The sequence below is a fragment of the Bison bison genome, unplaced genomic scaffold (genome assembly GCF_000754665.1).
Source record: "Bison bison bison isolate TAMUID 2011002044 unplaced genomic scaffold, Bison_UMD1.0 scf7180017864263, whole genome shotgun sequence".
Lineage (NCBI taxonomy): Eukaryota > Metazoa > Chordata > Mammalia > Artiodactyla > Bovidae > Bison > Bison bison.
The window spans coordinates 8,264,224-8,289,644 of record NW_011494835.1 but is presented as its reverse complement, the minus strand read 5'-3'; the positions used below and the strand labels follow the sequence as shown (position 1 = coordinate 8,289,644).

The following is a 25,421-nucleotide window of genomic DNA, read 5'->3' as shown; positions in this document are numbered from 1 at the left end:
GAAAAAACCATAGCCTTGACTAGACGGACCTTTGTTGGCAAGTAATGTCTCTGCTTTTGAATATGCTATCTAGGTTGGTCATAACTTTCCTTCCAAGGAGTAAGCGTCTATTAATTTCATGGCTGCAGTCACCATCTGTAGTGATTTTGGAGCCCAGAAAAATAAAGTCTGACACTGTTTCCACTGTTTCCCCATCTATTTCCCGTGAAGTGATGGGACCGGATGCCATGATCTTCGTTTTCTGAATGTTGAGCTTTAAGCCAACTTTTTCACTCTCCACTTTCACTTTCATCAAGAGGCTCTTTAGTTCCTCTTCACTTTCTGACATAAGGGTGGTGTCATCTGCATATCTGAGGTTATTGATATTTCTCCCGGCAATCTTGATTCCAGCTTGTGCTTCTTCCAGCCCAGCGTTTCTCATGATGTACTCTGCATATAAGTTAAATAAACAGGGTGACAATATACAGCCTTGACGTACTCCTTTTCCTATTTGTTCCTGAAAAGGAGTACGTCAAGGCTGTATATTGGAACCAGTCTGTTGTTCCATGTCCAGTTCTAACTGTTGCTTCCTGACCTGCATACAGATTTCTCAAGAGGCAGATCAGGTGGTCTGGTATTCCCATCTATTTCAGAATTTTCCACAGTTTATTGGGATCCACACAGTCAAAGGCTTTGGCATAGTCAATAAAGCAGAAATAAATGTTTTTCTGGAACTCTTTTGCTTTTTCCATGATCCAGCGGTGTTGGCAGTTTGATCTCTGGTTCCTCTGCCTTTTCTAAAACCAGCTTGAACATCTGAAAGTTCACGGTTCACATATTGCTGAAGCCTGGCTTGGAGAATTTTGAGCCATTACTTTACTAGCGTGTGAGATGAATGCAATTGTGTGGTAGTTTGAGCATTCTTTGGCATTGCCTTTCTTTGGGATTGGAATGAAAACTGACCTTTTCCAGTCCTGTGGCCACTGTTGAGTTTTCCAAATTTGTTGGCATATTGAGTGCAGCACTTTCACAGCATCATCTTTCAGGATTTGGAATAGCTCAACTGGAATTCCATCACCTCCACTAGCTTTGTTCGTAGTGATGCTTTCTAAGGCCCACTTGACTTCACACTCCAGGATGTCTGGCTCTAGGCCAGTGATCACACCATCATGATTATCTGGGTCGTGAAAATCTTTTTTGTACAGTTCTTCTGTGTATTCTTGCCATCTCTTCTTAATATCTTCTGCTTCTGTTAGGTCCATACCATTTCTGTCCTTTATCGAGCCCATGTTTGCATGAAATGTTCCTTTGGTATCTCTGATTTTCTTGAAGAGATCCCTAGTCTTTGCCATTCTGTTGTTTTCCTCTATTTCTTTGCATTGATCGCTGAAGAAGGCTTTCTTATCTCTTGCTATTCTTTGGAACTCTGCATTCAGATGTTTATATCTTTCCTTTTCTCCTTTGCTTTTTGCTTCTCTTCTTTTCACAGCTATTTGTAAGACCTCCCCAGACAGCCATTTTGCTTTTTTGCATTTCTTTTCCATGGGGATGGTCTTGATCCCTGTCTCCTGTACAATGTCACGAACCTCATTCCATAGTTCATCAGGCACTCTATCTATCAGATCTAGGCCCTTAAATCTATTTCTCACTTCCACTGTATAATCATAAGGGATTTGACTTAGGTCGTACCTGAATGGTCTAGTGGTTTTCCCTACTTTCTTCAATTTAAGTCTGAATTTGGCAATAAGGAGTTCATGGTCTGAGCCACAGTCAGCTCCTGGTCTTGTTTTTGCTGATGGTATAGAGCTTCTCCATCTTTGGCTGCAAAGAATATAATCAATCTGATTTTGGAGTTGACCATCTGGTGATGTCCATGTATAGAGTCTTATCTTGTGTTGTTGGAAGAGGGTGTTTGTTATGACCAGTGCATTTTCCTGGCAAAACTCTATTAGTCTTTGCCCTGCTTCATTCCGTATTCCAAGGCCAAATTTGCCTATTATTCCAGGTGTTTCTTGACTCCTACTTTTGCATTCCAGTCCCCTATAATGAAAAGGACATCTTTTTTGGGTGTTAGTTCTAAAAGGTCTTGTAGGTCTTCATAGAACCGTTCAATTTCAGCTTCTTCAGCATTACTGGTTGGGGCATAGACTTGGATCACTGCGATATTGAATGGTTTGCTTTGGAAACGAACAGAGATCATTTTGTCGTTTTTGAGATTGCATCCAAGTACTGCATTTCGGACTCTTTTGTTGACCATGGTGGCTACTCCATTTCTTCTAAGGGATTCTTGCCCGCAGTAGTAGATATAATGGTCATCTGAGTTAAATTCACCCATTCCAGTCCATTTCAGTTCGCTGATTCCTAGAATATCGACATTCACTCTTGCCATCTCTTGTTTGACCACTTCCAATTTGCCTTGATTTATGGACCTGACATTCCAGGTTCCTATGCAGTATTGCTCTTTACAGCATCAGACCATCACCAGTCACATCCACAGCTGGGTATTCTTTTTGCTTTGGCTCCATCCCTTCATTCTTTCTGGAGTTATTTCTCCACTGATCTCCAGTAGCATATTGGGCACCTACTGAACTGGGGAGTTTCTCTTTCAGTATCCTATCATTTTGCCTTTTCATACTGTTCATGGGGTCCTCAAGGCAAGAATACTGAAGTGGTTTGCCGTTCCTTTCTCCAGTGGACCACATTCTGTCAGATCTCTCCACCATGACCCACCCATCTTGGATTGCCCTACAGGCAATAGTGTAGATGAGCCCTATAAACATATTAAAAAGCCAGCACTGAAAAATATATGATTCCATTTATGTGAAGTTTAAAAAAAAGCTAAAATTAAGCTATAGTTTTTTAGGAATGATTATTTGGTGAAACTGTAAAAGTATGGATAAGTATGGATATGTATGGATATGGTTACCTTTAAAAATCAGGGTAGGGATTTGAAAGGGATGGATATGTGACAGGAAAAAGTCACAGGGGTTTCTCAGGTTCTTGGTAATGGATTTATTGATTTAGGTGATAGTTCTGTGGTTATTTAATGTATTTAATAATAATAGTTGATCAAGTGTAACGTAAGGACTTCCTATGATAGCTCAGTTGGTAAGAATCCACCTGCAATGCAGAAGAAGACCCTGGTTCGATTCCTGGGTTGGAAAGATCCGCTGCAGAAGGGATAGGCTACCCACTCCAGTATTCTTGGGCTTCCCTTGTGGCTCAGTTGGTGAAGAATCCACCTGCAATGTGGGAGACCTGGGTTTGATCCCTGGGTTGGGAAGATCCCCTGGAGAAGGGAAAGGCTACCCACTCCAGTATTCTGGCCTAGAGAGTTCTGTGGACTGTATAGTCCATGGGGTCACAAAGAGTCAGACATAGCTGAGCAACTTTCACACTTAAGCATAACATATATTTATGCACTTTGTTGAATTTGTGGGATTTTTCCACCACTTAGAAAAGATTTTTAAATATACATTCATACAGATATACGCATGCATATATATATATAAACCATGATACATAAATGGTAGTGATATAAGTAGATGTCCTTGGGCAGAATGGTACTGTAAAAGTGTGCTAGGCTGTCTTCTTTGGCAGCATGCCTTGCTAATCCTTTTTAATAAGGCATTTTAAGCATCCCATATATATATGTGATTACAGTTAAACTGTGAGAAGAAAGATCTCATAGTTTAACCTTAGCACATGTTATGTTTTCTGCCTTCCTTAGATCTTATGGGAGAAATTTATTTTTCATCTCATTTGGTGGTTTGGCCAAATAGGAAATTTTCATTGCGACCTTCAGGTAGTTTTATGCCAGAGAACGACCTGTAATCTTCCTTGTAGTATTTCATAATAACTGTTTTTATTTATTTGTTTTGTTCTCCACTATCTTCACTTGTGTTTTATAACTGTGAAGTGGACTGAATGATAACTTTGAACATTTGTGTCTGGACTGTCCTTAGCATATCATCCTTGGTTTTCCTTGTATGCAAAGGAGAGTGATTCCAACATTTAAACTGGGATTTCTATAATTCAAGGTTTTTTGTATTTTTTAAGGCTTTTTCGTCATGGCTTTCAGTTCTAGTCACCACATATTTCTAGTTCTGTCATTCTGTAACCAAGGAAACGCCCTACTTTCAGCATGGCACAGCGCAAGTATACCTTTAAAAAAAATATTCCAGGTTGAATATTCTGTGTATTCTGAAATAATATGCCAAAGAAGATCAGTGGTCCTAGTGATAGGGAAAAAAGGGCCAAATTTTTATACATTAAAATGGTCTGAAAGAAAAAGTCTTAAGTTTGGGGGAAAAAAAAGGTCTGTTTCTCCCAAATAACAAGCTTACACTATAGATATAGCCCTTGCTATAGATATATGCATATACAGCTTAGAGAAACTGAAGACTAAAATAAAATCCAACTAAAAAATAAAATTTAAGTTTGAAAATATATGTGTAGCTAATGTATTTCTAAGGTCAGTTGTTATCTTAAGCAGTATCAAATATACCCAAAATATTTAAGTAGACCAATTTAGGTTAAAACACAAGGATGAATGAAGTATATACAATATCTGCTGAATTGGGGGAGTCAGATATGAATGTGAATGTAAAATCTTCAGTGAAATATGTTCTATAATGAAAGAATATTTAAGATATTAGGAGTATAAACAATGTTGATTCCATAGACAAATATAGTTTGCTATGAAGATAGTGTTTTAAAATACAATTGGGATGTAAAATCTGTCTAAAATTCCTTAGTTATCCATCAAAAAATTTCAAAGTTATTTTTCTTTCCACTTTTATTATGAAAATTTAAGAACCTATTCAAACATAGGGCAACTATAATATAATGAACCACGTTCCCACCACTTGAGGAAGCTTCAAATTAATGAAGACCTGAAGCTCTTTTTTAAAACATGACTTTTCAAAGTTCAGAAAGTTACAAATTAACTGCCCTAGAAAAATAACAATGTACAAATATGAATTCAAATATGCATACTTTGTGATATACTTTGAAATTTACTAATACCTCTTTTTCAGTATCTTGGTATTCAAACTCCATTAGTGGATATATTTTAACTATATCATCTGTGTATGTTTTATTTTAAACAGTGTGGGATATTTTACAGTGTTGCCTTTTAAATGTGAGTATAATCTCTAGAATAACAGTAGATATTACTTGCCTTCAGAGCTGAGAATCAATTTGTTTAGGTGCTGCCAAACATTGTAAAAAGTGACATAATATCAAATGGAAAGATGAAATAAAGCTCTTGTGTATTTAAGCTGCACTGTCTGATACTTCCTTTTGAAACTCATATCTTCAGAGGAGTATTATCTAAATCATGTACTTTCTTGGTGTCTTATAATTCTTAACAATAAATTGCTTGTACCAGAACTCTTATTTTATCTTAAATTTTGGTTATTTTGTTCACATTATTCTTTAGATGCTATTAAACTACAGCTCGTTGAATCAGGCCTGGTAGAATGTCTACTGGAGATTGTTCAGCAGAAAGTGGATAGTGACAAAGAGGAGGATATCGCTGAGCTCAAAACCGCTTCGGATCTAATGGTTTTATTACTTCTTGGAGGTGAGTTGTAATTTATGCCAATAAAAGAACATGACTGTCAGATTTTTAAAAATTTATTGTCTCTTTTATAAATACTTCATTAGGCATTTTCTCTTATTTTCCTGTCACATTTAATCTTGTTGATGTAATGATTTTGAAACACATCATAAAGAGAACTAGAGATAATGAACCTGGACAGGAGGAGTCTTTACTATCTTACAACAGTATTTAAAGAGCTGTCTTTAGAAGAGACAGCTATGATGCCAAAGGTCTAAAAGCTAGGTGGCTACTTGGGATTTAGAATAGAAAAATTCTAAACCCTTTTGTCCAGTCTCTACTAAAAGTTTATTACAAAAAGAGCTATTACTTCTCCCTTTATGAATTGTGGATTGTGAAGTATATGATTTCCCAGTTGGGTATTCAGCTAAGAATATGGACGTGTCACTCCTAAGTATTTCCCTTGAATCTGCTTCATTTATCTTTAGATGAATCCATGCAGAAATTGTTTGAAGGAGGAAAAGGTAATGTGTTTCAAAGGGTACTATCTTGGATTCCATCAAATAACCACCAGCTACAGCTTGCTGGAGCATTGGCAATTGCAAATTTTGCCAGAAATGGTAAGCATATTTGTTCATTCTTATTAAATCAGACTTTCTATATTTTAGAATTATGCTTTGCCATAACATGTACTAAACCTAGAACCGTTCAGAAGCATATACAGAATCTGTGTGTACTACTACCTTAATTTTTCCGAAATCTGAAATACTAATAGCGACTTGCCCAACAAATTACATGTTTTATGCACTTCAACTAAGAGCTGATAGTTTAAAGATAATGAACAGTGACTTTGAAGTCCTTCTTTTTGAATACTCTACACTTCAGAGATGAATAAACTTTAGTCCTGTGCTAATATACTTCTGATCTAGGAGGATATGCTCTTTGGATTTAGATTTAATCTTGGATTTAATAATCTGAGTATTCATTATTGTGCCTCAGTTTATACTCTAATGTGTACAAAACTTAAGTGTGGGTGATCTACTGGTTTAGGCTGGAATAATAATTCAGAAGCACCAGGCCTTCATGTGTATTTCTGAAGTCTGATACTTCTGCTGTTCATTCTAGAAACTTATTCTTATACTGTGTCTAGGAAATATGAGTTACTTTTATTTTTAATTTGAGTATTAACTCTTGTTATAGCATGTTTTAATAATGACTTATTCCATTTTTCCTTCTGTCTTTTTGGGGACCATCATCAGCTCCTTAATAATGAAAATAAGACTTGCAAAATATTGATAATTCATGAAGCTAAATGGGGGTTAAATAGTAATGCATTATAATATTCTGTTTTATAAATGTTTCAGAAATTCTTCTTTAAAAATAATTTAAATATCAACCATGATAACAAAATGTAGAGTACTGTTACTGTAACATTGGCAGAACACTGGCATACTTCATTATAAATGGAAACAATTGGGGGACACGATAAGCACGTGGTTTCTACCTACTCATCTTCTGACATACTGTCAGGATCTCAGCTAGAGATTTTTGGGGCCAATTTTAAAAATGTTATCTATTTTAAGAATCTTAGAATCAGACTTCTCACTCAGTAAACAAACAAAAATCTCATAAATCTGATGTGAGAAAGAGATGGAATTCTTTTTATTTTTCTGTAGCTTCATTTTCCTTAATGTAGATAATGGGCTGGCATGAGTATTACAAAATATTTATAAATATTTGTAAAGAGGGGAAAAAATGTTTTCTGTTGCTATTTAGATGGAAATTGTATCCATATGGTAGACAATGGAATTGTAGAAAAACTTATGGATTTATTGGACAGACATGTAGAAGACGGAAACGTAACTGTTCAGCATGCAGCACTAAGTGCCCTCAGAAACCTAGCCATCCCAGGTAAGTCTTAAGAATGGGAGCCAACTGTGTGAGAGAAAACCTGTTGTTTTGGAAAGATATTTACTTTATGTGGTTTGTGGACCTACCCTGACCAAGAAAAGAAAAATTCATAGTCTTCAGATTGCTTACATTTTTCTTACTCATAAATGGAGATTATATGTTAAAGAAGTTTTTGAGACTACACAAGCACAATCTTCCTTTTTCAGATTCAAATAGTCTATTACGTTTTGTGAACTCCCAGATTTTCATCATACTGTATAGTTAAGATTTTTAAAGCATCTTCAGTTAAGGTAAGATAATGGTATCAATTCATAGAATCCCCTAAAGATGACTTTTAAGAATTTTTTTTCCCTACAAGCAGACGTGAAATGTTTTCCTTTTGAACTTTTTGTATTGGGCTATCGCCAATTAGCAATGTTGTGCTGGTTTCAGGTGAACAGGAAAGGGACTCAGCCATACATATACATGTAGCCATTCTCCCCCAAAGCCCGCTCACACCCAAGCTGCCACATAACATTGAGCAGAGTTCCATGTGCTGTACAGTAGGTCCTTGTTGGTTATCCATTTTAAATATAGCAGTGGGTACAGACATACAGTTTTTTTTTTAACTAGCCTTAATGTGCCTTTTTGGATTACTAGTCTTTCAAAATAACATTATCATGGGAAATAATACAGGATATAGTTAAAACTATCCTGTTATTCTACTTTCTAATGGTAAATTTCTGGTTAGGTAACAATAGTGTAACATGAAAATGCAATCTATATAAAATAAATTTGTTTCATGTAGCAGATTAAGATTGCTTATTAATGTCTTTAATATCTATATTAGCGCACTTGGGTCAAGGATAGAGACATTAAAAAGAGACATTTATTAAAGTTGAGGAATCATGCTTTTTGTAAATATGAAGGCAACATTGTCAGATTTCCTTTACAAATTATTAGTTTTTTTAATTAGATTTTAAAAGCCAGTAAATGTGATTTTGTATGTTGTGCTTCTGTAGACAGAGGATATTTATCCCCCAGACCTCTCATTCCCAATCCCATTCTTAAAGTTAATAGAAAAGTAATACGACTGTTTTTAGGTAGAAGAATGTAACATGGAGCCTTAAAGCTAATAAGACACTCAAAAATTATATTGAATGATTATCATCAAAAATGCTAACATAATTTTAACCAGTTTCTCTCTCCCTCCCTCCCCGCCCCCCAGTTGTAAATAAAGCAAAGATGTTATCAGCTGGAGTCACGGAGGCAGTTTTGAAATTCCTTAAATCTGAAATGCCCCCGGTTCAGTTCAAACTCTTGGGAACATTAAGAATGTTAATAGATGCACAAGGTAAGAGAAATTCTTGCCTAAGGTGTATGTTTTGTATGAAAAAAGGCCTGTTTTTAGCTTTCAGAATTAATGTAATCATAGAGATAAGTAGCAAATAAAAGGCAAAAGAGATTGGTTTTAGATCCCCATTAATTAATTTCCATGGTTGTTATAATTGACTTTAAATGGAAATTATATTGCACTTCTCTTCATTTGTAGGTATAATCTAGGTTTTAGATTGATTTATTAACAGTTCTTGGAGGAATTTTTATGTTTTGGCATTTTCTATACTGATTTTACTTTGTCTTCAAAATCATTGTTTCAATACAGACAGTCAAAAAATTTTTAAATTTGTTTTACAAACAGGGAGATCATGTTTCTGTTTACAGAAACAATAATGAAAACTAATCCTTGGAATGAGTTAAATTCTAAACTTTTTGTATATTGATTCCTTAGAGTACTGCTGAAAACTCTTTGGTACAGTTTTCCAGAGTACTAACACTACCAGGTTGAGCCAAAAGAGTATAAAGTTATTTCATTTTTATATAAAAGTCCATAACTCTTTATAAAAAATCTCAATAATCCATTAGATACAGAGTATTTTGTAGTTCTTATTTAACAAAATTGTTGTGTTCTGGTTTTTAGACCTGTAATTTCCTTTACACTCTAAAATCTTTAACTAGCTGTTTTAGTTGATGGCCTATTAGTGATTCATTCCTTTGTGGTTTGCCTTCTTTCCTACAGCAGAAGCTGCTGAACAACTGGGAAAAAATGTTAAATTAGTGGAACGTTTGGTGGAGTGGTGTGAAGCCAAAGATCATGCTGGTGTGATGGGAGAGTCAAACAGACTGCTCTCTGCCCTCATACGACACAGTAAATCAAAAGTAAGTCTGAGGAAACCATTCATTTATTTATGAAACAGATTAAAAGAAGATGGCAAGAAAAAAATCTTAAAGGTACCCCTTGTCTTGAGTAAATCTCCTTCATATAAATAATTGACTTCACGACAGTAGCTATTCCAGCTGGTTGGTCACAGGAATGTTCCTCCCCATCACATGCTATCTCTTGGTATCTTTCCCTGGAGCAAAAACAGCTGGTAACTTGGCCCTTCCTACCACCTGTCTCACCTAGAGCAGCCTGAAAGCCCATCCATTTCATTGACACCGGTACAGGACCAAGTGTATTGTTGACGAGATGGAAAGTTTTGAGAAAGAATAGCAAAATGAACTCCTGTGGTCCTCCTTTTACCTCTTGTCCATCATAACTGTGCTCTGTCGGGCCCAGAGACAGTCACCAAAGGGGAAGAGAAGTGGGCATTAAGATGAACTATGTGCCAGCTTGATTCTGTAGAGAATTAAGGCGCTCCCAAAGGATTTTAAGCAGCAAGGTGCCATTATTTGGTTTTCCTAGAAAGATGACTCTACAGCTTATTTACTAGGAGCAAGGAAAACAAAGCTATTTCTAAAATATACATGAGTGATGATGAAGGGCCGAACTAAGGATTTGGGTTGAGTAATTTGAAATTGCTGATATTCAACCATTTTGACACAAAGAAATAAATAGCATATAGTTCAGCCTAATAGAAGCAGTGAGGATGGAAAAGAAGAGAAGGATTTGAGAACGATGTGGGTGGTAGAATTGATAGAATTCAACATTGGGGTCAAAGGAGGAGGAGGTTTTAGAGATAATTCCGTATTTGGGGCTTAGGACCAGGTAGGGTCATCATGTCATTCATCAAAATGAGACTGTGGGAAGAACTGACATTCCAACTAACTTGCTTATTCCCAAATCACTCTTCTGTCCTTTTTGGAGTCTTTACCCTAATTCTTTGCTCCATTCCATGAGGTCTCTTACCAGTGGTTTCGTTTAGGCAAACCATAATTCTGTTAACTAGATTAAGTCAGACAGACATGTTTTGGCATCTGAATCTGGAACTTTCAAATAAATTCCTGTTACATGTGGCGGTTAGGCCAACAAAGACTTGAGTTTGAAGGCAACAAAACCCTAAGTGAGATGAAGACAAAAGTGAGTACTGGAAATAAGTGTAGCCATTTCTTTTCGTCTAGCCTTTGCTGTATACTTTTATGTGTGCTTTTCATGTAATAATTTCGTATAACAAAAACCTGTGAGATATACACTTATATTATCTCAAGTGAAATCTCTGAGATGCAGAGAGCTTTTGTAATTTGCTGAAAGTCAGTGAGATTTATTGAGTCTGGAGCCCACTGCCACTGGGAAGGACAGAGTTGTAGTTACGATGAGAAATGAGGGAGACAGAATTTTGGTTTAAGTTCTCCTCAAGTCCTGTTGTATGTAATCTTTGTCAGATACAGCAAAGGTTTTAAGACTACATAGATACATGCATACATACATACATAAAAAGCTTCATCACCTGGTTCATCTGAAAAGCAGCCACCTGGTATTATATTAATAATAAAAATTTGAAAGGAGGAACTTTTCATTATTATTATTCCAAGATTTATTCTGTTTTGTTGATCTCATGGTAGGTGAACATTTGGTCAGTGGCGCTTTTGTTTGTTAGCTTCTGGAACTCTCTTCCTTGATATGAACTGCAGTGGTCTTTTTTGCTTAGGTAATTTAAGTTGTCATCTTTTGATGAATTTATTTAAAGCTAAAAGCCTTTTCCTTCTCTTCTGTGAAGAAAAAAAATTATGGTTAAATGTAATGATTCATAGGGACACTGTCAGAAAACCACTCAACAGTGAATTGACTGATTGTAATGCAGTTTATGTTTAAAATTAAAGTTTATAATTTCATGATACTTATTTATTGTAGGATGTAATTAAAACCATTGTACAAAGTGGTGGCATCAAGCATCTAGTTACCATGGCAACTAGTGAACATGTAATAATGCAGAATGAAGCCCTTGTTGCTTTGGCACTAATAGCAGCTTTAGAATTGGGTAAGTACCCCAGTGACAAACTTATTTTCTCCTATTTTTCTCTTGGATGAAAGGAAGCACAGGAGTGGAATAGAAGTCAGACAAAACCTTTGACTAGAAGCATTTTGCCAGTGTGTCTATACTATATCTGAGTATATGGAAATCATGCTCTATAGATGTCACCATAGATGTCCCTTAGGGTTGTCCTTCTGGTAACATTTGTAAGGCAATGCTTTAATGTTAGTTTGACTCTTAAATGATATCTCAAATTTTAGACACTTAGGGAATTTCAGCAGGCCTCATGGAAAAATGAAACAATATTTAGAATACAGTAGCAAGCTTAGAGTTTGCTACTCTTCCAGCCACTGAGATTCTCTTCTGTCTGTGCTGCTGATTCTGTCTCTTGCTGGTCTCCTGTCGCCATGGTTTCTGTTGCTTTATAGCATCACCTTCGTTCTAAATTCCCACCTTTTATGTCGCTCTTCTGTGTATGTACACTCAGAATCCCCCCAAAGCAGAGTCTGAATGCTTCAGTTAGTCTCTTCATGGCAGTATCCCTGTTACTCAGAATTCTTCAGGAAAAGCCCACTCATAAACAAATAGTTTATGGGAGGCAACTTTGTGTCAGGAACCCAGCTCTGATACATAGTCAGCTGGAGACAATGGAAGTCACATGGCCTGAGGTAAGACCTGAAGCTGCCTTACACGAAGGAGGCCTGTAGACTTGGTAGACATGTCCTGTTCCGTTCAGAAATACTCTGGTAAATACTGTTAACTGATCACTTCAGTTCTAAGTGATGACTTATGTCCATAACTCTCACTGTGGGGAATTCTCACTCTCACCAACCATTATCCCAGGAAGGAGAAGCCAAAAGATAAAAATGGTATATCTTCCTCTAGTGTCAGATTTACTCAGATTTCAGGTATGAGAGATTTGAATTTGTTTGTCCTCTTAACAGGTTATAAACTTTAAAACCATATATAATTTTTTTAAAAAAATCATAGGATGTAAACGTTTCTTGAATTTTAAAGCTAGAAAAGACTTCAAGCTTCCCAGGTGGCCCAGTGGTAAAGAATCCACCTGCCAAAGGAGGAGATGCAAGAGATGTGGGTTCCATCCCTGGGTTGGGAAGATCCCCTGGAGGAGGACATGGTAACCAGCTCCAGTATTCTAGCCTGGAAAATTCCACGGACAGAGGAGCCTGGGGGCTATGGTCCATGGGGTCGCAAAGAATCAGACACTACTAAGCACGCACACATACACAAGACTTGAGGAAGATGATGTGACTTTGGTCACTTCAGTTAAAGATGCTGTGGAGGTCAGTTTGAGTCCTCGCCTAGCCTATGATTTCCTCCATGGGTAGGGGAGATTACTTCATCAGAAACTATGAGGAAGAGGTGAGAATTGATAAGGACACTGAATGCCAAACAGAGTTCACGACTTGATTTTGTAAAATGGCTTACAGTGATGAAGCTATTTTAGAAGATCCTTGACCTACCAACCTGGGGTGAATCTGGTCTTGTGCCCTTCATAACTAGTATCTTCTAAATAGGCTTTAATTTTGCCTTCTTCTCAATAACTCATTATCACCTAGTGTTTCCTAGGCTCCTTGAGCCTAAGATTTAAAAATAAGGCCATACTACCTTTTTAATATACAACACACTTTGAAAACCATATTTTTCCAAACCTGTATCCTTTCAGGTTTTTAGATACTATTAAGGAATTATAAAATTTTTGTATGATAATAGTATTAAAGCAACATTTTAAAGAGTCCTTTTTTTTTGTTTGTTTATGGTAATTGTAAATTCACATGCAGTTAAAAGAAATAATAAAGATGCCTTTACAGTTTGCCCAGTTTTGCCCAGTGGTAACATTTTGCAAACCTAGTATTACATCCCAACCCCTGATAAAATTTACCTCTAGTTCAGACTTCCCCAGTTTTACTTGTATGCAATTTCTGTTAAATTCAGTTTGATCACCTGTGTAGGTGTATCTGAACAGTTCTAACTCCACAAGGATCCTCCATTCATAACAACACCCACCTGCCTCCTTACCCTCCTAATCCCTGGAAACCACTAACCGACCCTTCATTTCTAAATTTTTTTTTCATTTCAGAAATGTATGAATGGAATCATATAGTATATGACCTTTTGAAATTGGCTTTTTTTCGTCAGCGTAATTTCCTAAAGAGTCATTAATTTGTGTGTCTGTAGTTTATTCCTTCTCATTACTGAATAGTATTTTATGATTTGTATGTACCACGACTTGTTTAACCATTCACCTATTGAAGGCCATATGGGCTGATTCTACTTTGGGACTTTTAAAAATAATGCTGCAAAGAACATTCATGTATAGAATTTTATGTGAACACAAATTTTCATTTTTCTGGATAAATGCCTAGGAGTTATAACTGCTAGGTTATATGGTAACTACATGTTTGATTTTTTAAGAAATAACAAACTGTTTTCCAGAGTGGCTCTGGAAAACATTACATTCCTGCCAGCACTGTATAACTGACCTAGTTTTCTCTTTACCCTCACCAATATTTAATATTATCCCTAATTTTTAAAATTTTAGTCAATCTGAGCAATATGTAGTGATGCCTCATGTAGTTTTAATTTCCACTTTTCTAAAGACTACCAGTGTTGAACATCTTTATGTACTTCTTTTCCATCTTATATATTCCTTGGTGAAATGCCTGTGTCTTTTGCTTATTTTCTAATCTTTTTTTAAACTATTGAGGATTTTAAACTTTTAAGGATTATTTGTGTCCTGAAAGTCCTGTCGTTTTACATTTAAGTCTGGGATCTTTTTTAGTTAATATCTGTATAAAATGTGAGGCTTGGGTCAGGGTTTCTTTTTTTTTCCCTGCCTATGGATCTGCTTGCCCCAGCACCTTTTGTTGAAAAGGCTGTCTTTCCTCCTCTGAATTGATTTTGTCAGAAATCAGTGGAGCATACTCCTGTGGGTCTGCTTCCAGGGTCTTCTTCCAGTTCCTTTGTCCTGTGTGTCTGTCTCTCCACCAACACCACGCTGTCTTGATAACTGTACCTATGCAGTGATCCTCATATCAAGTAGAGGAATTCCTCCAATTTTATTCTTTGTCAAGACTGTTTACCTCTTTTAGGACCTGTGGTTTCCCACACAGATTTTAGTATAAGCTTACCTGTTTTCTCTAGAAAATTCTATTGGGATTTTGATAGGAATTGCAGGGTACCATTCTCTTAAAGATACATTCTAGACTACATATAGAGGAAATTATGTGACTATAGGATTTGCTCCAAAATACCTTGGGGTGGGTGAGAATAGGTGGATAAGAAGAGAGATAGAGGATATACAATTGGCCGTGATAATTTTTTTTTAACACCAAAAACATTCTGTATTGGGGTATAACTGATTAACAAAGTTGTGATAGTCTCAGGTGAACAGGGAGGGGACTCAGCCATACATATACGTGTATTCATTGTCCCCCAAATCCCCCTCATATCCAGGCTGGCACATAACATTGAGCAGAGTTCCATGTGCCTTAGAATAGGTCCTTATTGGTTATCCATTTTAAATATTGCAGTGTGTACATGACCTTCGCAAAGTTCTTAACTATCCCTTCCCCCTGGCAACCATGAGTTTGTTTTCTAAGTCTGTGAGTCTCTTTCTGTTTTGTAAGTAAATTCATTTGTATCATTTCGTTTTAGGTTCCACATAAAGGGATGTCATAGGACATTTCTCCTTCTCTGTCTGACTGACTTCACTCAGTATGGCACTCTCTAGGTCCATCCATGTTGCTACAAATGGCCTTATTTCTTTCCTTTTAATGGCAGGGTAATATTCCGTTGTGTGTGTGTATATATACACACCACATCTTCTTTATCCATTCCTCTGTTGATGGACATTTAGGTTGTTTCCATGTCTTGGCTATTGTAAACAGTGCTGCAAAGAACGTTGGGGGGCATGTGTGTCTTTTTGGGCCATGCTTTTGTCTGGATATATGCCCAGGAGTGGGATTACAGGGTCATAGGGTAGTTTTATTTTTAGTTTTTTTTAAGGAACCTCCATACTGTTCTCCATAGTGGCTCTACCGATTTACATTCCCACCAACAGTCCAGGAGGGTTCCCTGCTCTCCCCACCCTCTCCAGCATTTGTTGTTTGTGGATTTTTTGATGGCAGCCATTCTGACAGGTGTGAGATGATATCTCACTGTAGTTTTGATTCCCATTTCTCTAATAACTAGCGATGTTGAACATCTTTTCATGTGCCTATTTGGTCATGATAATTTTTGAAGATGGTGACAGTACATAGTGTATCATACCATCTTTTCTGCTTATCAGTTCCTTTCAGAAGGTTTAACATGTTCATTTTCTAAAAGGTGAAGCAGTTTTTAGCCAGACTGTACCAGGTTTATACCCAATGAATATAACTGATCCTTTAATTATTTCGTGTTCCAGGTACTGCTGAGAAAGACCTAGAAAGTGCTCAACTTGTACAGATCTTGCACAGGCTGCTAGCAGATGAGAGAAGTGCTCCTGAAATCAAATACAATTCCATGGTCCTGATCTGTGCTCTCATGGGATCTGGTATGTGTTTCCTCTGTTATTTGGTATTCATCAACATGTGGTTGACATTAAATATAAAATAATAGTAAATGGTGCCTTTGGGTTTTAAAAGCATTAAAAATTTATGGAAGATATAGGGTTACTTTTACATTGCATATACTTTCAAAAGATATTATTTTATATAAAGAACAAGTTCTGATTTTGTGTACCATGATACTAGCTAAGGAATTTGTTCAAGAATTTGGCATATCTTGGTAAATATTTCATGGACACTGGAGAAGAGCGTGCATCCTGCTGGTATCGAGTGGTGAGTGTTATAAATGTCAGTAAGATCCTTTTGCTTGGCAGTGGTGTTTCTATTGATATACTCTTGCTGATTTTCTACTACTTCTGTCAATTATTGAGAGATGTTGAAGTTTCCAACTGTAAATGTTGATCTGTCTTTATCTCCCTTCAGTTCTATCAGGTTTTGCTTCATATATTTTGCAGCTCTCTTGGTAGGTGCATACACCTTTAGGATCACTGTGCCTTCCTAGAGAATTTACCTTTTCATCAATGTGTAACATTTCTCCCTGTCTCTGGTTGTAGTCTTTGCTCTGAAGTCTATGTGATATTAACATAGCTACTCCTGCTTTCTTTTGAATAACATCCACTTGGTTCTTTTCTACCCTTTTCGACTCAGTCTGCTGTATCTTGTATTTGAAGTGTAGGCAGCGTGTTGTTAGGTCATGTGTTTTAATCCACTCTGTCATCCGCTGCCCCCCCCTTTTTTTTTAAATGCTTAAGGATTACATAATTTCATCCAGAGTTGGTTGTCAGTATCATCACTACCATTTATTAGACAAGGAAGCCAAGTCTGTGAAGGAAGGAAGCACCACATTGCAGTGGTGCTGGGTGAGGAGTAGTGAATGTAAATAGTCCTGTCTGGTTAGCAGCTTTCAAGGTGATAGTAACAGCCAAGGTGGTGGGCAGTAGACGGGGGTGAGTATCAGGAAAGCCTTTCTGGAATTGAGCCTTGACAGGCAGGTTTAGGTTTCTAGATAGACTTTTTTGTGCATACACCAAGGGTGGATCTGTCTCTTGGGATAGGCTCACCTCATCCCAGTACAAAACCAGAATGGTGGTTTACCCCTTTATAATGAGAAGTATGACTGCCACTGATCTCAGAACACTGCAAATGCACGTCTGGTGCATTGACTCCTTCAGGGCAGACAGACATCAAGGGTTGCTTGATGAGCTTTGATCAGAACAAGGAGAGTTAAATGAGGGGACTGTATAATGGCATCAGGTCAAGGTGGCTTTCTCTGCAGCTGTGTCAGCTATGCTAAAGGAACTGGGATCATGGACTCCCTTGGCTTGAGGCTCCATCTCTTTGGATGTTGCTGACATGGCTCTGTCTGCATTGCCCATGGTAGTGTTTTCTGTTGTGGTCTGCTATACTGACTGCTGCTAAGTTGCTTCAGTCGTGTCCAACTGTGCAACCCCATAGACGGCAGCCCACCAGGCTCCCCTGTCCCTGGGATTCTCCAGGCAAGAACACTGGAGTGGGTTGTCATTTCCTTCTCCAGTGCATGAAAGTGAAAGGTCAAAGTGAAGTCGCTCAGTCGTGTCCAACCCTCAGCGACCCCATGGACTGCAGCCTACCAGGCTCCTCCATCCATGGGATTTTCCAGGCAAGAGTGCTGGAGTGGGGTGCCATTGCCTTCTCCGGCTATATAACACCCCAGTATTCCTCTGCCTTGAGATAATTGCAGATATTTTCCACAAATTCTGCTTGGGCAACCCCTCAGATGTTAAAATTTTCCTTAAAAAGAGTGCATCCATTCTCAATTTGACCAGTAAATAAATGGTCAAGATGCTCTTGTGTTAAGTCTTTAGGTAGTTAGGGAGTATTGTCTTTGGGTATTTTCTGAATTTTCTATTTTTATTCTGCTAGACAAAAATAGAAATACTATTTGCTCTACTGGTAAGTTTGTGTTTTTTTTGTAATATGAAATCCAAATTGGAGAACAGTGAGGGGAAAAAGCATGTTTGCTTAATCAGTAAGCAAAAATCATTTACTGTTTCTTTGGATTTTTTATTACTGTAGTTTTTAATATTTAAACAACAAATCAAAAAATTCGCTCATTTCTCCGACCCCCAATCCCTGCTCCTTGTTACCACCAATCTGTTCTCCGTATCTAATGAACTTGGTATTTAGATTCCACATATAAGAGAGATCATGTGGTATTTATCTTTCTTTGTCTCTTCTTTATCTTTCTTTCACTTAGAATAGTCCCTCAAGGTCCAGCTGTATTGTCATAAATGGCCAGATTTTATTCTTTTTCATGGCTGAATAGTATTCCATTGTACAAACACACCATCGTTTCTGTACTCGTTCATGTATCCTTGGACACTCACATTGCTGCTGTATCTTGGTTTTTGTAAATAACGCTGCAGTAAGCACAGAGGTGCCGGTGCATGCTGCTGCTGAGTCACTTCAGTCGTGTCTGACTCTGTGCGACCCCATAGATGGCAGCCCACCAGGCTCCACCGTCCCTGGGATTCTCCAGGCAAGAACACTGGAGTGGGTTGCCATTTCCTTCTCCAATGCATGAAAGTGAAAAGTGAAATCGCTCAGTCATGTCCGACCCTCAGCGACCCCATGGACTGAAGCCTTCCAGGCTCCTCCATCCATGGGACATTGTTCTAAGTTGTTACAATTTTTCTTTTCAAGCATCAAACATAACCCAGAAAAAGCTTGAGGAAAGGAAAGCTATTGTATTTATCTGTGTCTTTGCTCTATCTGTTCTTTCTGATGTTCCAAGGTTGCTTTTTTTAAAAAACATTCTCTTCTTGTTTAAAGAATTTCCTTTAGCCATTATTTTAGGTTAGGTCTGCTTGTAACAAATTCTCATTTCCTTTATTATTCCTCACTTATTCATTTTCTTTGAGAGTATCTTGATTTCCTCATTTCTAAAAAATATTTTCTCTGTATAGAATTCTAGGTTGACAGTTGTTTTCTTTCAAAACTTGAAAATGTTGTGCCACTTTCTTCTGGCCTCCGTGGTTTCTTATGAGAAATCCACCATCTCTGGATTTGTTTTTCTCTTGTAGGTAAGGTGTCATTTCTGACCTAAGAGTTTCTTTTGTTAATAGTTTTCAAAAGTGTGACTATACTTTTCCTTGGCATGAATTTCTTTGGGATTATCCTGTGTAAGGTTTGTTCAGCTTCTTGAATCTATAGGCTTTTTGTCTTTTGCTAAATTTGCAAAGTTCTTAATCATATTTCTTCAGGTACTTTTTAAGTCCCACCCCTATTCCTCTTGTCCTTCAAGGCCTCTCATGACACAAATGTGAGCTGTTTAGTTATATCCCTCAAGGCTCTGAAGTTTTGTTCATTTTTTCCCAGCTTATCACCTCTCTTTTGTTCAGATTGGGTAATTTGTATTGCTTTGTCTTAAAGTTCACTGATTATTTTTTCTGTCTTTTCCATTCTGTTCTTGAGCCTATCAAGCTTTTTATTGCAGCCACTGTGGAAAAGAGTACAGTGTCTCTTCAAAAAAAATTAAACAGAATTATTATATGACCTAGCAATTCTACTGGAGAAGGAAATGGCAACCCACTCCAGTATTCTTGCCTAGAGAATCCCAGGGATGGGGGAGCCTGGTGGGCTGCCATCTATGGGGTCGCACAGAGTCGGACACGACTGAAGTGACTTAGCAGTAGCAGCAATCCTACTTCTGTGTATATATGCAATATACATAGACATTACATGTATATAGTTCTGAGTGCCAAAAATTTCTGTTCTTTATATCTTCTGTTTCCTAGCTGATATCATTTGTTTCAAGCATGTTCATGATTGTTCATTTTTTAATGTAAAATATACATGTAATTTGGCATTTGAACCATTGTAAGTGTAGAGTCCAGTGGATTAAGTTCATTCACATCTGTGTGCAGTCATCCCTATCATTCTGCTCCAGGCCTTTTTCTTCTTTGCAAACTGAAACTCCATACACTTTAAACAATAACTCCCTAGTCACCCCTCTCCCCAGCTTATGGCAACCACAGTTTTATTTTCTGTCTTTATGAATTTGACTACTCTTTGTACCCTGTGTAAGTGGAACCATACAATATTTTTTGTTTTGTGTCTGGCTTATTTTCCCTTAGCATGATATTTTCACGGCTCATATATGTGTAGTGTGTCAGAACTCCATTCTTTAAGGCAGAAGAATGTTCCATTGTTTGCATATATCACACTTTGTTTATCCATTCACCCAGTCAGTGGACATTTGGATTATTTTCACCTTTTGGCTGTTGTAATGCCACTCTGAACACAGGTGCACAAATATGAGCTCCTTCTTTCAGTTAGTTTGCATATATATACAGAAGGGGAATTTCTAGGCCATACAGCAATTCTGTGTTTAATTTTTTGAGGAAACACTGTCCTCTTTCCCACAGTGGCTGCACCATCTTTGCATTCCTATCAGAAGTGCACATAGGTCCCAGGTTATACATCCTCACTGATACGGTCTTTTGTCTTGACCATCCTGATGGGTGTCAGGTAGGAACGTACTGTGATTTTGATTTGCTTTTCCCTATTGATTAGTGCTGTTGGGGATCTTTAGTTGTTCATTGGCCATTTGTATACCTTATCTTCTTGGTGAAATGTTTATTCAAATCCTTTACCTATTTTTTATTTGGGTTGTTTCTTGTTGGTTAAGTTCTTTATATGTTCTGTATATTAAATCCTTATTGGACATATGATTCACACATATTTTCACCTATTTCAAGAGTTGCCTTTTCACTGTTGTATCCTTTGACACCCAGTTTTTTTTTTTTGATGAAGTCCAGTTTCTCTTTTTCCTTTTGTTGCCTAGGTTTTTAAGTTTCTTTAGAGTTTTAGCTCTTTATGTTCAGGTCTTTGATCTATTATGACTTAATTTTTGTATTGTGATGTAAGATAGGTTTGTTTTATATGGCCCTTATTATGTTGAGGTCTGTTCCCTCTATGCCCACTTTCTGGAGAGTTTTTATCATAAATAGGTCTTGAATTTTGTCAAAAGCTTCTTCATCTAGTGAGATGATCATATGGTTTTTATCCTTTAATTTGTTGTGTTGCATCCCTGGGATAAATCCCACTTGATCATGATGTATGATCTTTTTAATGTATTGAGTTTTTGTTCTTTAATTTTTATTAAAATACAGTTGACATACAATATTAGCTTCAGGTATACAACATAGCAATTCAACATTTATACATATTATGAATTGATCACCACTATAAGTCTAATTGGGCTTGACTTATAGTGATGATCAGGAAATTGGGCTTCCCTGGTGGCTCAGATGGTAAAGCGTCTGCCTGCAATGCGGGAGGCCTGGGTTCAATCCCTGGGTCGGGAAGATCCCCTGGAGAAGGAAATGGCAACCCACTCCAGTACACTTGCCTGGAAAATTCCATGGATGGAGGAGCCTGGTAGGCTACAGTCCATGGGGTTGCAAAGAGTCGGACACGACTGAGTGACTTCACTTTTCATAAGTCTAATAAACCACCTGTCACCATACAAAATTAATGCAATATCATTGACTGTATTCCCTATGGTGTACATTACATACCCCTGACTTGAAAAAAAATTTTTTTTATATATTGGAGTTTAATAATGATTAACAATGTTGTGACAGTTTCAGGTGAACCTTTTACTATATTGTTGGATTTGGTTTGCTAATATTTTGTTGAGGATTTGTGTGTCTGTGATCATCAGTGATACTGGCCTGTAAATTTCTTTTGTGTGTGTGATATCTTTGGTTTTGGTATCAGGCATGATGGCTTCATAGAATGTTTGAGAGTGTTCCTTCCTCTGATTTTTTGGACTAGTTTAAGAAAGATAGGTGTTAACTTTTCTCTAAATACTTGATAGAATTCACCTGTGAAGCCATCTGGTCCTAGACCTTTGTTGGGAGGTTTTTAATCACATTTTCCATTTCATTACTTGTGACTATAGCAGGAAGAAATGGAAAAATATAAACAGACCAGTCTTGGGAGACTGTACCTTTCTAAGAATTTGTCCATTTCTTCTAGGTTGTCCATTTTATTGGTATACAGTTTCTTGTAATAGTCTCATGATCCTTTGTATTTCTGCGGTGTCTATTATAACCTCTTTTTCATTTTAAATTTTATTGATTTGAGCCTTCTCCATTTTTCTTGACAAGTCTGGCTAAAGGTTTATCAATTTTTATCTTTTCAAAGAACCAGCTTCATTGATCCTTTCTGTTTTCTTCATCTCTGTCACATTTATTTCTGCTCTGATAAGTATTTCTTTCTTTCTTTCCACTAACTTTGGGTTTTTGTTAGTTCTTCTTTCTCTAAATGCGAATAGATTGAGATTTTTCTTGTTTCCTGAGGTAAGATTGTATTGCAGTAAACTTCCATCTTAGAATGATTTTGCTGTGTCCCATAGGTTTTGGATTATTGTGCTTTTGTTTTCATTTGTCTCTAGGTGTTTCTTTTTTTAATTTCCTCTTTGATTTCTTCAGTGAGTTAGTGGTTGTTTAATAGCATATTATTTAGCTTCCACATGTGTATGTTTTACAGTTTTTCCAATCTCATTGCATTGTATCAGAAAAGATACTTGATATGACGTCACGATTCTTGAATCTACCACGGCTCACTGTGTGGCCAACGTGCGGTCAGTCCTGGAGCATGTTCGACGTGCACTTGCAAGTGTTATCTGCTGCTTTTGGATGGAATGCTCTACAAATATCAATTATTTTAAAATCTATTCTGAGTATTGCTACTCCAGCTGGTGTTATACCTCAGTTTTATCAAAGTAAACACACCAGTTTGAGGAATGCTAATTACATAAAACTTATTGGCCTTCAGAGGAGTATCCTGTATTTTACTGTAATTGAAGTTAAATAGAGCAAGAGAAAGAAGAAGATAGGAAATCTGAAAAGGAGTCTACTGTCACAGAAATTTGTTGAAAAGAGGTGAGGTGTAACTTTCTAAATTGGAGGATAACTGCTTTATAGTGTTGTGTGGGTTTCTGCTGTGCAGCGACATGAATCACTTGTAAGTATGCATGTTTCCCCTCCCTCTGGAGAGGTAAAACCTTTTAATTTGCCACAAAATTTAAAACTGATCTATTTTGATAACTCAGCATCCTTTACCCAAGCATTCTGGGTATATGCTTTGGGTAGTGTGTATCGTACGATTAGAGCAATCTAATAGAAGCGTACCTGTTGTCCTGTTTTTGTCTTCCAGAATCTCTGCACAAGGAAGTGCAGGATTTGGCCTTTCTAGACGTTGTGTCTAAACTTCGCAGTCATGAGAACAAAAGCGTGGCTCAGCAGGCCTCTCTCACAGAGCAGAGACTGGCTGTGGAAAGCTGAGAACTGCCCCTCGCCGACACTCCTCTCCTCTCCCCTTTGTCCTCCATCCTCCTCCACACCACTTGTGCATGCGTGTAACGTTCCAATGCCAACCGAAGAACTGCTGTAGGTACCTGCCCAATAAGATTTCTAAACCCATAGTTAGTGTGAACATGAATTTGTCAAGAACAAGTCTCCACCCATCACTGTTTTCTTGTATTCCTGTTGCTTGAGCTACATTAAGTAGAATGTGCATGTTGTAGTCCTGGATGACGTAAACGCGGTACTACACAGTGACTTGATCCTCACCCTTGCTAAACTACATACGAATGTAAATTAGAAACAAGCGAGAACGCAGCAGGATCTGATTAGCTCATGAAAGATGGGATTGAATAATAAAAATAGCTCCATTTATTGGTGCTTGGAAAGCACAGTGACCAAAAAACCTGTATGGCTGCTTATTCGTTAGTCTTACCTACTAATGTCAAATCCATGGTACCTAGAGTTAAATAAAGTCCAACACTCTCACTCTTTACCCTATGGTTTCTTCTTCTTCCTTTGTAGTCTGTTGAAACTGCCACAAACTTGGCAAGACTTCCTGAGGTTTTTTTATTTCATATTTACTTGGCCATCATCAGTAGCCTGATGCTGAAAACATTTGTAGTTTTCAACATAAAACTAAGGGGTTGAAAAATATTACACTAATACATCTTGGTTTTTGCCTGTATTTTAGATTTTGGTATATGTACAGTTTCACCTCAGAATTTCTTCCATCAGTTAATATTGTCCAGCACATGTCTTTAAAAATCACTTGGCATTTGTTTTCAACTGAGAAATTTGAGTAGAGCTCATTGGAGAATGGATTTTGTTTTGTTTTTTATCATCCAGCTTGAGAGCCAGAAGTTTCCTCAGTCTTAGCCCTTTTAAATTTTATATGAGACATATGCAGGACATACAGGAAAAGTTTCAGAAATGATTGTCTAAAGAAAGGAAGCAGGTTATAAAAGCCATAGCAGCCAGTCCAGTTCATTCTGCAGATGGCCTCATTCTAGTAGGTGTTAGCATTTCCCACCTCTGCTTTTCACAGAGAGCTTCAGTAGATCTTAAAGCCTAATGGAAAAGTGGCAGTGCCAAGCCTCAAGAGATGAGAAGACCCCCTTGGCAAAATGTGGTATACTCTTCACCACCACCACCACCACACGGGTTTTTAGAGCTTTGAAACTCAATCTTTGTAAATTAATCAGAACACCCCAGTGACATACCTGCCTTCTCCGTATGCTCAAGTTTGACGAATACTGGCTGAAAGGTAAGGTGGGCTCCTTGCTCTCCAACATTGATGCTGCACACCTCTCGGGGGTGCTCGAAGGTGGACTTCTGACTCTGAAATAGCTGTCATTCAAGAACGTTAAAACTCCAGTGGAGGTGAAAGAACCTTTTCACTGACTGTTCCCTTTGATGTCCAAGAAAAGGACGATTATTGTGAGTGCTTATGCTACGTTTACTCTAAGAATGGTCTTGTTCATTGTCTCCTCCTGGGCTGGACAGTGGACTGTATTTTAGGTTTTGAAAGATATCTATAATGTTGCATAATAGGCTGTCCATATTAATAACTAAATAAATAGTATATCAAACTGTAATGGCATCATTTGGTTTATTTGTGTATTGTACTTCTGTTTCCAGCTCCTGGACTAGCACCTGCTGATCTCTGGTGCTCAGTAGGTATTCACTGAGTGATTCCCTACTGCCATGAAACTTCCAGAGTGCCTGAACTATTTCTAGATATATAGAGAAATTGAGATGTAGGTATCTGTCTGACTTCAAGGAATTTTTTTTCTTTTTTGATAGTAGGCTGTCT

The 25,421-nt window shown here is 37.4% G+C and overlaps 1 protein-coding gene across 2 annotated transcripts in view; it reads left to right on the top strand.

The window, feature by feature from the left end:
- RAP1GDS1 (RAP1, GTP-GDP dissociation stimulator 1) overlaps positions 1-25,208 on the top strand; it is a 149,925-nt gene extending 124,717 nt beyond the window's left edge. For both annotated transcript variants that reach the window (XM_010848323.1, XM_010848322.1), the window contains 8 exons: positions 5,423-5,566; positions 6,031-6,162; positions 7,319-7,453; positions 8,661-8,786; positions 9,510-9,649; positions 11,562-11,688; positions 16,112-16,240; positions 23,460-25,208. In XM_010848323.1, the coding sequence (XP_010846625.1) occupies positions 5,423-5,566; positions 6,031-6,162; positions 7,319-7,453; positions 8,661-8,786; positions 9,510-9,649; positions 11,562-11,688; positions 16,112-16,240; positions 23,460-23,587 (1,061 nt within the window). In that variant the 3' untranslated portion in view covers positions 23,588-25,208. The remainder of the gene's footprint in view (positions 1-5,422; positions 5,567-6,030; positions 6,163-7,318; positions 7,454-8,660; positions 8,787-9,509; positions 9,650-11,561; positions 11,689-16,111; positions 16,241-23,459) is intronic.
- Positions 25,209-25,421: the final 213 nt, after the last annotated feature.